Source organism: Microcaecilia unicolor, chromosome 1, assembly GCF_901765095.1.
Source record: "Microcaecilia unicolor chromosome 1, aMicUni1.1, whole genome shotgun sequence".
In the NCBI taxonomy this organism is placed as follows: Eukaryota; Metazoa; Chordata; class Amphibia; order Gymnophiona; family Siphonopidae; genus Microcaecilia; species Microcaecilia unicolor.
In genome coordinates this window covers 482,984,195-482,998,778 of record NC_044031.1, presented here as the reverse complement: position 1 = coordinate 482,998,778, position 14,584 = coordinate 482,984,195, and the positions used below count along the sequence as shown (strand labels likewise).

Genomic DNA, 14,584 nt, shown 5'->3' with positions numbered 1-14,584 from the left:
TTGCATCCTAGACAATCAGGATTCAGACCTCACCACAGTACGGAAACTGTGATGACCGCTCTCCTTAGTGAAATCCACAGTTACCTGGGCCAATATAAAATTGTTCTGGCTATTTCTTTTGATCTTAGTGCAGCTTTTGACCTCGTTAACCACTCTTTGCTTCTCTCCCATCTGTCCTCTATTGGTATCTCGGGAGAAGTCTATAACTAGTTTAACTCATTTCTCTCAAAACATTCTTTCCAGGTCCACACAGCATCCTCTATTTCAGTGACTAAGGAACTTCACTGTGGTGTCCCTCAGGGCTCAATTCTTTCCCCTCTTCTATTTAATTTATTTTTAAGCCCTTTAGCTACTCTCATCCAGTCACTAGGAATTTCAGTTTATTATTATGCAGATGACATTCTTCTTATTTACTCTACCTATCCAAGTTATTCCACCCTCCCTGTGATTACTGCCTTTAGAGGTGCTTAGATGCAGTTGCTAATTGGTTAAGGGACCACTGATTAGTTCTCAACCCAAAAAAGATGGTAGCTTGTTGGTTTACTGTTTTTCCACAACTCCCTCTATGCCCCTCACTTTGTTCAGATCACTCCGGCTGCTAGTTTCAGATATTTGGGAATTATCTGGGATTCTGCCTTCTCTTTCAAGCCTCAAATCGCACATCTGTCTAAAATATGTCTTTCTTTTTTGGCAGCTTTGAGCTGTTTGTCACTACTTCAGCCACAAAGATTATCATGCACTACTGATGCCTTTCTTTACTGCATGGCTAGATTACTGTAACATTGTCTTTGCAGGCCTACCACGTCATCGCTGAAAAAGCTACATGCACTAAAAAAATACAGCAATCAGGCTATTATGCCATGCCAGATGCTCAGATCACACTACTCCTTTACTGAAATAGCACCACTGGTTACCTATCAAACAATGTATTACTTACAAGATAGCCATTTTAACGTTCCATGCTTTTCGACTTGGGCTCCCCGACTATCTTGGCTGCCTCACAATCCCTTATTCCCCTCCCGTGTTCCTTAAATGACTATCACCTGGTCCTTCCCGGTCCTAAAATAGCTCACTATGAATCAACCAGACAGAGCACATTTTTTTTCCTTGGTTCTCATGTTTGGAATAACCTCCTTTTCTCTCTCCACTCTAATCCCTCTTTCAAGAACTTTAATCTTTCTTAAAGACTTGGCTATTTAAGCAGACTTTTGAGAAACCAGACTGATCAGCTCTTTTTGGATTACCCAGTAGGAGGCATTAGCTTCTTTTCTCCCTCTTCCTGTCCCTCCCTTTTCTATATACCCTAGTATGACTGCTGAACTTTCCTGTTAAATTATGGGGTTCTTTTCAAATTTTCCTTTAATCTTAGTTTGTACACCACTCTGTACTGTTTTGTTAGCTAGGGCAGTCTAGCAAGTTACAACAAATTATAAACTACAATGCCTAGTCCCAATTCAAGAACTTCACATTGTTGGGCAGACAATTGAACATCTGCCACACACACTATTGTTGATCTTTGATTTGTCTGATTCTGGTCTTTGGACCCAGAGGATTGTCTTGTATTGCTACTTGGTGAATTGTCTTCCCTCTGTTGGCCCCTCCTCTTCTGTTTCCTAAAAAAAACCTTGATCCTGTCTCTGTTGCATATTTGTGTGATCATCTTTGCCACCACTATTAAACTTGCCAGACGATGCAGTGAATACATTATTGCTAGGCACCTTGAATGTACGTTCTTTATTCATCCAAAAATACACATGATTAGTCTGATAGTTCCTTTCATCTCGCTTGTATTTCTTTATTTTACCTTGTCACGTGTCTTTAAAAGCATTAAGTTTGTTTATCAATTCCTGATATTGTTTACCAAAATTTGTAAATCTACTGACTGTTTCAAAGTTTCCTTAGCCATATTTCGAATGAAGGAAAACTCTGGAATGAGGGGGCATACGATGAAGTTAAGGAGAAATAGGCTTAGGAGGAATCTAAGAAAGTATTCATTTACAGAAAGGGTGGGGGTTGTGGAGACGAGGACTGTGTCAGAGTTTAAGAAAGCATGGGACAAGCATGTAGGAACCCTTAGAAAAAGGAGGAGTTAAGGGTTATGGAGGATGGGCAGACTGGATGAGCCATTTGGCCTTTATCTGCCATTATATTTCACTGTTTCTATATCAATTTCAGTTTTTAACTCATTTTCTACTTTAGCATTATTCTTAGAATTCAAAAGCATCAGATCTTACTGTATTTGTTGAGAATGGCATTCCATTTATTAATGAACGACACATCATATGTAAATAACTTGGGCTTAATAACCCTCAGTAACCCTCTCGGGATCATGCGGCATTTTACATATTGACCCATGGTGTTCCTACGAAGTTTAGCTCTCACCAGACATTTAGAAAGCTCTTCCAAATCAAACCATTATACACTTGCAATGCCAGGGTTACATCATCCAACAAGGTGGAATGCTGCAAAATTGCTGCTTCCTGATCTGCTGAGTAACTGAATACTTCCAGCTCTGGTTGGGCCATACTGGAGACCAAACTAAATGATAAATCCAAAATCAAACAGTCTCAATTTTAATAGGCGGTGGCTTCCAATAAAATCATTTGCTCATCCCAGTGCTCAAGACAGCTATGAAAAGAGTATCATGTACCTGAGACATATACGTGGAAGCTTTTGAGCACTGGGATGAGCAAATGATTTTATTGGAAGCCCCCATCTATTAAAATTGAGACTGCTTGATTTTGGATTTATCACACCTAGATGTTAGCCAGAACTTGCATAAATTATAGAATATTATAATTTAGATGCATATTTGCATGCTCCTTCGACGCTCTGCCCAATCTCCACCCATGCGAATGCCTACTGGGAAAGTATACACCATCAAAACATGGTGCATAGTTTTCTGCTAGTTGTGGTTCTGCAGAGGTGATTTATGTGTGTTCCTGCTGCTGAAAGCTAGTTGGCTTCTTATAGAATTTGTACTGAGTTGAGCACCCCCAATTATTTTGAAAATTTGGCTCCTATGATTAAGCCTAGGGAAGGAGGAAGACTGAGCTATAAGGGAGATTGAACCCAGTGAGGGGGCAAGGGTGAACTGGGATGGGGGGAACAAGCCTAGAGAGGAGGATAACCAGTGAACTGGAGGGCAGACTGAACCTTGGGAGTAGGGCATGGGCGAACTGGAGAGGAGAATGAGTCTGGGGAGGAGAGCAGAAGTAAGCTGAAGGGAGTCGAGCACAAGTAACTGCTGTGGTCAGCTGGAAACCAAGTGAGCTTAGTAATCAGACTGAATGGGGCAAGAATGAACTGGAGGATCAAGTATGCGCTGGAAGGATCGAGCTTCTGGAGGGGGAAAATTTGGAGCGGTTTCAGGCTTTGTGGAGAGGAGTTAGGCCTTAGGATGTCCTTTTCAGTATTTGTAAGCAAATTCTGCAAAAAAAAAAATCTTTTAGCCATAATTCTTTTCTATATTGTATTTTATGTTATTTACTAATCAAAGTAACAATCCAGAGGGTCAAAGAGACTACATTAATCAAACAATGTAAACTCTTCTCAGTCTTAGATTCAACGTGTATAATTATTTAATCTAACACATCTGCAAATGGAGCATGATTAAAACTGGGAGGATAAAGCCCCAGATCCCCTCCTCCACTTCTTATTTACTTGATAGTAGTAGGCTTTAAATGGGGTATGTGTTTATGTCACGGGCATAAAAAACTTCCACAATTATAAAAATCATTAAAACTCCACGTGATCTTAATTGGTTCTGGCTACCCACAAAATAGTGACTTAATCTTAAAAATCCCAAAATAACTTAGTTTTCATTCACAAGTGCTTTCAATCCACATCTGTCGACACACTGACTGCGGCCAGAGTTTCGCCTTCCAGCTATTTCAAGGTGCTGCAAATTATGTCTAAATCATAAACTATGTGTTATCCACAAACTCAAGTGAAAAAAACACACAAAGTGATAAAAACAGAAAATCCAAACAGATTAATCCAAACAACTTATATTGTGTTTAAAATCTAAATACTCGCCAGCCTTTTTTTGTGTTATGAGTTTCTCAGCATCACTGGGTCTCATACTATTGGCTTCGGGTTCTTTTCCTTATCACTTCATCTTTAACAATTTATTTATTTATTTTTAATTGAAATATCCAATACTGCTCTCTCTGTAGTAAAAGTTTGGAAGATCTAATACATTTTCTTCATTGTGATCAATTGCACAACACAACATAGAAAAAGTGTGTTTCTTCTCAATGCAATGTAACACCATAGGAGGTTCCTCTCTCTCTCTCTCTCTCTCTCTCTCTCTCTCTCTCTCTCTCTCTCACAACACAACATAGAAAAAGTGTGTTTCTTCTCAATGCAATGTAACACCATAGGAGGTTCCCCTCTCTCTCTCTCTCTCTCTCTCTCTCTCTCTTTATACAGCTTTTGTGTTCTATCAAACAAGTCCTCAGAGCTTGTGTTGTCTGTCCCATATATAAACTTTCGGGCAGGGACAAATGATCACATACACTATGTGATCAGTAGCACAGGTTGTACAGTGTTTAAAAAAAACCCTTTTTATTGATCACCAGATCTTCAAACCAAATATATATCTCCAACATATTTTCACATCGTTTGCAACCATGGCATCTCGAATGTTGTCCCTGTGTTTCAATAGAAATTCTTCTGGATCTCTCTTTGTCAGATGGACTCAATTCCTTTAAATTTCGATTTCTACTAAATGCAATGCTTAAACTCAAAACAATAAAGCCTGGTTCATTAGACATGATGTGCCAATATTTCTCAGAATTCTCAACACTTTTTCTATTCCGGGTGTATATTGTTCTCTGGGCATTCTCTGAGTGCCCTTTAGACAGCCTGCAAGAAATTGTTTCTCAGTGAAGAAGATTTTGATTTCAAAACTTATTTAAGAATTTCGAAGGGCTAGTTTTTAAACCACATATACATAGGCTCCGTTTTCATCTCCTATTTATAGAACATGTCTGTTACTTCAGCTTATTGTATACTCCTTATTAGAAGGTAACCTTCTGAATAAACATGCAAAATGTTATTATTATTATTATTACAGATAATGGAAAACCTCCTACCCTGGTGACCAGTATGATAGATTACAACATGCCAATCACAATGGCCTACATGAAGCACATGAAGCTGCAACTACTCAATTCACAGCATGATGAGGTAAACCTGAAGGCTGTATCATTGTTCACAGGGAAACAATTTTGTTAATATTGTAGGGATACTTATCAAAGCTAATAAACTTTACCAATATCTGCTGTATTCCCATTGAGAAGGCAACTCTCCTTAAATGTTTCCATCAAAACCAAGAAAAATAAAGCCTGTTATTTAAACATTTTGTGGTTCTTGAGTACAAAGAGTTTGCTTTAAATGAGCTGTCAAGGGAAAAATGGGGAAATGCAAAGTGTATCTAGACAAAAGAGTGCTCATTAGCATCTTTGTAAGTGCCTTGTGGTGAGAGATTCACATTCATAAGGACATTAGTAACTACATCATTGGTTGCTTTACTTGCTGTTAAAGGGTAAAAGCATAAGGAAATATACAGTTTTTTGTCAACTGTTGTTCTATAGGCTGTAATCACTGAAGGAACTCTAGTGGAAGTTTAATTGAAAAAGTGCAGATTTCTGTGAAAGGGAGTGAGAAACCCAAGCTTGCTTTTTTAAATTAGTGAGATGCATCCCAGTTATCCCATGGGAATGGCAATCTTCACCTTTCAAATAGATAACATAATAGAAATGTGATAAAGAAAGACTTCTAGAAATTAAGAGTAACAGAGAAGGCAAAATTCAGCTGAAAAACCTACACATAATTTGAAATGGCTAAGTTAGGCATTTTAAATTACAGTATGTGGATTTTCAGCAGAGCTATGCATTACTACTACTACTTATTACAGTGTGAATACTGAAAATGCTGACATAATTTTAAACAGATAACTTATTCATTTAGAGCTTCTTTTACAAAGCCACGCTAGTGATTCCTGCATGGCAAGTGAGAGGAAGCCCATTCAATTTATATGGGCTTCCTCTCATTTACCGCACAGGAATCGCTAGCACAGTTTTGTAAAAGAATCCCTTAATATTATTCCTCCTCTTTCTGCTTTCAGACTGAACACATAACATATAAGGAATGCAATTAGTTTTCACCGGTGTCTGCATAAGTTTAAACTCTATCTCTGAAACACCCCAAATCCTGTCCCAATGTAAAATGAATAACTCTAGCCATTTAGTTGGCAATTCTATAAGTTGCTTCTCTTTTAAGTGCCCCAGTGTGGGAGGGAAGTACCCATTCTATAACATCTAAGCACATGGATTCCATTATGGAATTTTAGCATAAATCCACATTGATGTGCCTACTGTAAACGTAGGTGCAACCAGGTAAATGGCAGGTGTAAATGGGCCGCCTATGTGCAGTATGCAGTGCATGTAACTTAAATTCTCCAAGGATAAGCAGGACCTTGACATCATCCAACAGAGCTCGGTGTAGTGCTTTCCTGCCCAGTGTGAGCATGTGACTAGCAGTCTTCGTTCCTCTATGGAGGACAGAGGTCATGTCTAGTGGATCTTTTTAGCATGTCAATTTTATGGGTTATTTCTCAAAATGCCTTCCTCTACGGTACATATTTTTTCATTTTCTTTATTTTTTTCATTATTCTTCCTTGCCCCTTAGTTATTTTTAGTTTTTTCTTCAAGTTTAAGTTTCCTTCATTTTTTCATGGCTCATGAGGCCTGCTTAGGTTCAAGCACCCATCAGGGAATTCCTCTATTTTTTTGTGAAGACATTTTTTTTCATCCATCACAATTGAGCCATTTGATGTCACCTTGGCTATTTTCCCCTTGATGTCTCAGAAAATTCCCAGTGGTTTCAAACAGTACTCTAGTTGCAACAGAGTCATCTGTGGGACTGACCCCCATAGTTGCTGTCTATTGTGCTTAGGCCCTGACCGTGAGACCTCTAATTGTGTTCTCTGTTTTAAAATGCAGAAACTGAGTCAAAAAAACAGAGGCCCAGCACAAGAGAATTTTTGGTACTTTTAAGACTGAGACATTGGCATCAGAAGCATCGGTCCCCATGGCTGGAGGAGCTGCATTGGATACTGGGGATGCACCGGTGGTGAGGGTTTCCCCCTCCCTTGACATTGGACACCAGTAGGGCCCAAGTGAACTGGTTGGCACCAGACCTGATACCGAGGACGGGCTTGGATTCAATATCATCCTTATCGACACCGAGGGACCCCATTGTCATGCATCGAGTGAAGGCAAAGAAGTACCAACATCGGTCCCCTTCAAAGCACACTGTCAGAAGTCCCAGGTCATCTGTACCCCCAATACCTGAGAAGCATCAGGGCTATGAGGGCTGCTCCCCCTCTGAGGAGTCGGTGCTGATCCGCCAGTCTCCTGATCACCGGGGCCAGCCTTCCGATTCATCACTGGCATTTTTGCAGGCATTCTCCGAACCGACACTGGCCCCACCTTTACCAGTGCCTGCTTCAGAAGAACGGTTCTGTGCCATGTTATAGGAGGACTTGGAGTAGATCTTGACCTACCACAATGCATAGGCTCCGAGGGCATCTATGCTAACCTTGGCTCTGCCCTAGCTGATCCTAGAGGCCCACACCTTGACTGTCAAGTATGTGTCGAGACTGGCACCTATGAGTGGGCCATCATTGGGAGTGCTCCTCTCCAGCCCATCGGGAGAGGAAGCTCCCCTGATGTCCAAGTCAGGACTTGCCCCTTGGCGCTCATGCCCTGAGTCTAGACATCTGTCTAGTCACCCAAGACAGTCACAGACTCAGCCTTCTCCAGAAGAATTCTACGCTGAGTCTGAGTCCAACTGTTTCTGGGTGTCTGACATAGAACCAGAGGGCGTCCCGAGGAGGCCTCCTGTGGCCCGCCTTCAGATCCACCTCCGCCTCATGGAAAGGAGAAAATCCCCACCAGAATAGTTCTCCTTTGTTGACTTTTTTGATGGAAATGGCTAGGGCCATTCCATTTCATTTTGTAGTTGAGGAAGAGCCCAGGCCAGTATTTTGGATGTCCTTGATTATGAGGGCCCCCTGAAGAGACCGTGACAGTGCCCATACATGACATCCTGTGGTAGGCACAGGTGGAGAATTGGGAGACTGCTCTCTCTGTGGAGCCAGTTCCTAAGAAGGTGGACTCCATGTATAGCATCCAGAAGGCTCCTGGATTTGAGAAGGTCCAACTCTCCTACCAGTCTATGGTGATTATATCTGCTCTCAAAGGAGCTAAGTGTTCTAGGACCTAAGCCTCAGTGCTCTTGGGGTGAGATGCAAACATCTTGGAGTCTTTTGAGAGGAAGGATTACCAAGCTCCTATGCTTGTGTCCCGCATCAAAGCCTACGAACTCAACATGAGCATTTGCTTGTGGGACTTGGTGCACAGTGTACTGGAGTTTACAAACTCACTGCTTGCGGATAAGGCTGCAGAACTCCGTGAGTAGGTAGCTAAGCAGAAGGAGTGCTGAAAGCACTGTGCCCAGGCAACCTATGATGCTTTTGATGTGGAGTCCAGGCTTTCTGCATTAGGTAATGGTATGCACAGACTCACCTGCCTGCATGTATCAGACCTAGAACCAGTTCTGGGAAGCTGGTCGACGTCCCCTATCAAGGTGACAGTCTTTTTGAGGACAAAGTGGAGGAGGTCATTGACTTCATCAAGAAGAGAACTGACTCCATGAAAACCATCTCTCTGCCTACTTCTGCACCCTCCTCTTCTTTGAGATATATAGGCAGAAACCAGAGGAGAATCTACTGCTTGCAAATGTGTAGGTATACTCCTCCAGCCCGAAATTCCCAGCAGCACTCCAGACCTCGACAGCATAAGGCCAAGATGTCCCAGCCTGCACCCCAGTCAAAGCAAGGATCAAGCTTTTGAATGGTGGCAGGAGAGCATAGCTGCAGTAGAAGTGACCATCCCAGATGGTCTACCAGTAGGAGAGAGGCTGAAAGTTTTTCCATTTCAGATGGCTTCTTATAACCTGAGACCGGTGGGTTCTCAAAATAGTCTGGGGGTTATGTCCTCAATTTGAATCAGATCCCTCTAAATTGTCCACCAAGAGTGTCTTTGTACAGCTCTCAGCACCAGACAGTGCTTGCAGAGGAGCTCTCCTACTTTCTATAGGCCCATGTGCTCGAACCTGTTCCAGCAGGAGAAAAAAGGAAAGGGATTCCTAGACTTAAGGGCCATGAACAAATATCTAGTAAAAGAAAAGTTCAGGATGTTTCCCCTGAGCACCCTACTTCCCATGATTCAGGCAAACAATTGCCTATGCTTCTGAACTTAAATGATACTTACACCCACATACTGATTTACCAGTCAAAGCAAGTATCTCAGATTCTAGGTGGGGAAACACCACAACCACTATCGCGTCATACCACTTGGCTTCGCATCCAATCCCAGAGTGTTAATAAAATATCTAGCTGTAGTCACAGCATTGCTACACAGGCTAGGAGTCTATGTGTTTCCCTTCCTAGACAATTGACTGGTCGACTCCTTTTGGGAGGATGCTGAAGAATCAGTGCAGAGAACTATTTGGGTGTTGGAGCTAGTACAGTTTGTTATCAACTACATAAAGTCCCATCTTCTCCTGGTACAACGATTGGAGAACATTGGAGCTCTACTGGACATGGTTCAATCTCAGGCCTACCTACCACAGGGGCAAGCAGATGCTTTAGTTTGCATCATCAGCAGGTCACGGCTGATGTTGAGGTTGTTAGGCCACATGGCCTTTATAGTGCATATATTGTCCTTGGCACACCTCCATTTGAGAGTTGCCCAATGGACCCATGCTTTTCAGTGGTGTCAAGCCACCGAGGACCTTGTGAATGTCATCTCAGTCACACCGGAGTTGGCTCAGTGGATTCTCTTGTGGACAGTTCAGTCAATTTGACACTAGGACTTCCATTCCAAATTTCCATTCTCCAGCAGATTTTGATCACAGATGCATCCAACCTGGTCTGGGGAGCTCATATGCAAGGGATTCAGACCCAGAGGTACTGTCTGCTCAGGAGAACAAGGTTCACATCAATCTCCTTGTTCTGGTGATCTGGAGCGCAATAAAGGCTTTCAGAGATTAGCTGATGAACCAAATTGTTCTAATCCAGACAGTCAGTTTGTCATGCACTATGTCAGCAAGCAGGGAGTTATAGGCTCCTACCCCTTGTGTCAAAAAGCAGTTGAGAAGTGGCAGTGGGCCACCAGCCATGGCATGATGCTCCAAGCCACATTGCTGGTGAGGAGAGACAACAGTTTGGCAGACAGACTGAGCAGGGTGATGCAACTGCATGAGTGGTCTCTCAGCATGAATATTCCCTGGAAAATCTTCCAAGAGTGGGGCACCCCCTCAGTGAATCTTTTTGCCACTCATCTCAACAACAAGGTCCCTCAGTACTGCACCAGACTCAGGTCACATAGCAGGCTAGCGTTGATTCCTTCCTCTTTGATTTGGGGGAGGACCTTCTGTATGTGTATCCTCCAATCCCTTTGATAGGGAAAACTTTGCTGAAACTCAAGCAGGACCAGGGAACCATAATTCTCATTGTGCCTTAGTGGCCATTTTGGTGCCCCCTTCTTCTGAGGTTGCTGGCCAAAAAATTGGGAAGGTTGGAGTGTTTTCTGACCCTCAGGCAGAATGAGAGGGGTCTTTTATGCATCCTAATTTCCAGTCTCTGGCCCCCATGGCCTGGATTTTGAAAGTGTAGCATTTGTATCTCTAAATGCCTGAGTGTGTCTCCAAGGTCCTGCTGGCATCCAGGAAAAATTGCACCAGGAGGTGTTATACTGTCAAATAGAGGAGGTTTGCTGTTTGGTGTAAGGGCAAGGTCCTAGATCCTCTCTTGTCCTACACAGAAACTGCTTGAGTACTTCCTACACCTCTCTGATTCTGGTTTGAAAACAAATTCTGTAAGGGTTCACCTTAGTGTAATTAGTGTTTATCATCACCATGTAAGAGATAAGCCCATTACTGTACAGCTTCTAGTTGTTTGCTTCAAGAGAGGTTTGCTGTTGACAAAGCCCCCTATCAAACCTTCAACTATGTTATGGGACCTCAACTTCATCTTCACCTAGCTTATGAAAGCACCTTTTGAGCCATTTGATTCCTGTCATCTGAAGTACCTGATCTTGAAGGTCTTGTTTTTGGTGGTGGTCACTTCAGGTTGCAGAGTCAATGAGCTGCAGTCCCTAGTAGCTGATCCGCATTACACAAAGTTTCATCATAACAGAGTAGTTCTCCTCACGCATCCTAAGTTCCTTCCTAAGGTGGTGCCAGAGTTCCATCTTAACCTGTCAATTGTTCTTCCAACATTTTTCCCAGTATCTCACGCCCATCCTGGCAAAAGCACACTGCACATCTTGGACTGCAAGTGATCTTTAGCCTTCTTTCCTGAGTAGACTAAAACCCATAGACAGTCCACCCAGCTTTTTGTTTCTTTTGACTCAAACAGGATGGGGGAAACCATCGGTCAACTCACTTTGTCCAATTGGCTAGCAGATTGCATCTCTATCACTGATGCCCAGGCAGAGCTGACTCTTAAGGGTCATGTCACAGCTCACAATGTCAGAGCCATGGCCAACTTGAGATCAGCCTCCATTGAAGAGATTTGCAAAGCTGCAACGTGATCTTCAGTCCACACATTCAACTCTCATTACTTCTTTGAGCAAAATACCCAATGTGACAGTCTATTCGCTCAGACAATTCTTCAGAATTTGTTTGGTATCTAAAATCCAACTCCACCTTCCTAGGCCCATTTTTGTTCTGTTTCAGCCTGCACCCTCACAACAATGTGTGTAAGTTAAGGTTGATTGGTTTCTGGTTGGCCTTGTCTTTGATTTGTTGCTCTTGGTGAGGCTAATAGGGAAGTGGAGGAGTAGCCTAATGGTTAATGCAGTGACCTGAGAGCCAGGAGATCTGGGTTTGATTACCATTGTAGCTCCTTGTGACATTAATCCACATACAAAGTAAGTGCCTGTATATAATATATAAACCACTTTGAAAGGCAGTATATCAGATCCCATCCCTTTTCCTTTTCCTTAGGGATTCCCAAATATGAGAAACAATATCCTGCTTGTCTTTGGAGAAAGTAAAGTTACTCACCTGTAGCAAGTGTTCTCTGAGGAGAGCAGGACATGTATTCTCACATCCCTTCCTCTTCCCCTAGGAGTTGTATTCCTTTAGCTTGATATTGTACTGCTGGTCCCACATGGTCATATTGGGCAGGAAGGCACTCGTGCATATGCAGTGGGATGCTACCAAATGCTTCTTAAAGCTATAGAACACTAGGTAGCCTCTGCACTGGGCTCTGTCGGATGACATCACTCAGATGTGAGAATAAATATCTTGCTGTCCTTGAAGAACACCTGCTAGAGGTGAGTAACTTCACTTATTCTATAAGTAGGAGATAGTGGTTACTGAGGATGTGCAGACTGGATGGGCCATTTGGCCCTTATCTGCCGACATGTTTCCATGTTTCTAAGTTGCATACATAAATGGCAGCTTCTCCCATGCTCCGCCTACATGTACGCCCCCTTGCAGTTCTGTGCTATACCACTTACACGCGTTCTTATAGCATAGCACGTGACACTTTTCTGTGCACTTATGTAGTCAAGGTACATGTAATTGCATGCTCCCAGTTATATAATTCCCTTTTTAGTTACTTGCATGACCAACAGTTATTAATATGTGCTAGAAACTGTTTTTGAAAAGTGCATATGCGGTCAGTACCCACCAATGACTATGTAAGTGTTTTTAAATTATCATTACAGCTGTCCATCAGAATTATGACTATATTTGCTTCATTGGTAAATATAAAAAGGTTGCAGTCTTTTGCAGATTCCAGGCAATCTATAAATTATGATGTGCAGATGGGTCTCTATTGTCTTGAAACTTTTGCCAAGTTCAGTTTTTTTCCTTCCCATTTCAGCATAAGCATCCCATTTCTTTGCTTTCTTTTTATAATGTGCATATTTGAATAAAAATGTAAACTAGAGATAATCTTTTCAAAATCTAATATCAGAGTACTTAGGGGTCTGTTTACTAAAGAGCATTAGCATCATTGCTAGTGTTATAGATGTGTTAGCTAACACCCTTGTTTTGCAAGTTCTATGTGTAGGTGTGTTACCATTTTGCTAATTCCCAAACAACAACTTAAATGTGTGTGCAAATTATTTAAATTTAAAAAAGAACAAGTGGGGAAAGCATACAGAGTATAACTCATGAAATTCTTTCCAACCCTTCAGTGTGTGTATGTGTGTGTATGTATATATTTGTGCTATTGTTCTGTGTCTTTCATGTGGAGTGGAGAGGTGAGTGGATGGTTCGAATAGAGTGATGCTCAAACATTCTATTAGTTTGGAAAGAGCAATCCCCTCAATACTGACTCCATGGAAGTCAGTGGTTTTTATTTAATGCTGGCTGCCATGAGCCAAAAAATCTGGATATTCACTGGCAATAACCAGATAGAGGATGCTGCTGCATATTTAGGTAATATCCCTCACAAATTTCAATTAACACTTTGTTGTTATTATATGGGAGACTTATACACCGTACTCTCTTCCCTCCCACTATAATAATGATGATGAGAGTTTTATAGTCACTCCGACAATGATGTGTCACCTAATCTTCCACCAACATATTTTTATCCGGTGCCTTCACACTTTAGCAAGATAATGGGCAACCACCTCCTCATCGGTACACCCGATTTAATGTCTTGATTTTAATTTTGATTTTTACTTTAAAGGGATTAAGCACTTATTATACTCATCTTATTGTCAGACTGAAGACGTACTTTGTCTTCCTGCCTTTTTTCCTTCATGAGCTTCTCCTACTAACCTACAAATGCACTCAATCTGCAGCCCCTCCTTACCTCTCTACCCTCATCTCCCCTTACGCCCCTACCTGTAATCTCCGATCACAGGACAAATCCCTCCTCTCAGTACCCTTCTCCACCACCGCCAACTCCAGGCTCCACCCTTTCTGCCTCGCCTCACCCTATGCCTAGAATAAACTCCCTGAGCCCATACGCCAAGCCCCCTCCCTATCCATCTTCAAATCCTTACTCAAAACCCACCTCTTTAATGTCGCTTTCGGCACCTAACCATTGTACCTCTACCCAAGAAATCTAGACTGTCCCAATTTTTGACTGACTGCTTTTTGTCCTTTCTGTCCTTCTTGTCCTTTAGATTGTAAGCTCCTTTGAGCAGGGACTCTCCTTCTTTGTTTTTTGTACAGCGCTGCGTAACCCTGATAGCGCTCTAGAAATGTCAAATAGTAGTAGTAGTAGTAGTAGTGTTTAGTTTTTTTTAACCTCTTCAGTTAGTTTTCCTTAAGTTTTCAGCCCTTTTTCAGTTTCTTTATTTTTTTTTTTGCATCTCGCAGCCATTTTAAGCCTGAGCTCTCAGCTGGGACTTTAAAAAAATCCTCATCCATTGAACCATTTGATTTCACTGCAGCTTTTTCCCATGATGTCCCAGAAATCTGCCAGTGGGTTTAAATGGTGCACAGAGCATTAAATCTGTCTGGGCCCTGATTAGAGCCC

The 14,584-nt window shown here is 42.0% G+C and overlaps 1 protein-coding gene across 2 annotated transcripts in view; it reads left to right on the top strand.

Annotated features, from left to right (window-relative positions):
* Positions 1 to 14,584, top strand: part of NOL4 (nucleolar protein 4) — a 382,191-nt gene that overhangs the window by 39,588 nt on the left and 328,019 nt on the right. For both annotated transcript variants that reach the window (XM_030213991.1, XM_030213980.1), the window contains exon 3: positions 5,081 to 5,193. In XM_030213991.1, the coding sequence (XP_030069851.1) occupies positions 5,081 to 5,193 (113 nt within the window). The remainder of the gene's footprint in view (positions 1 to 5,080; positions 5,194 to 14,584) is intronic.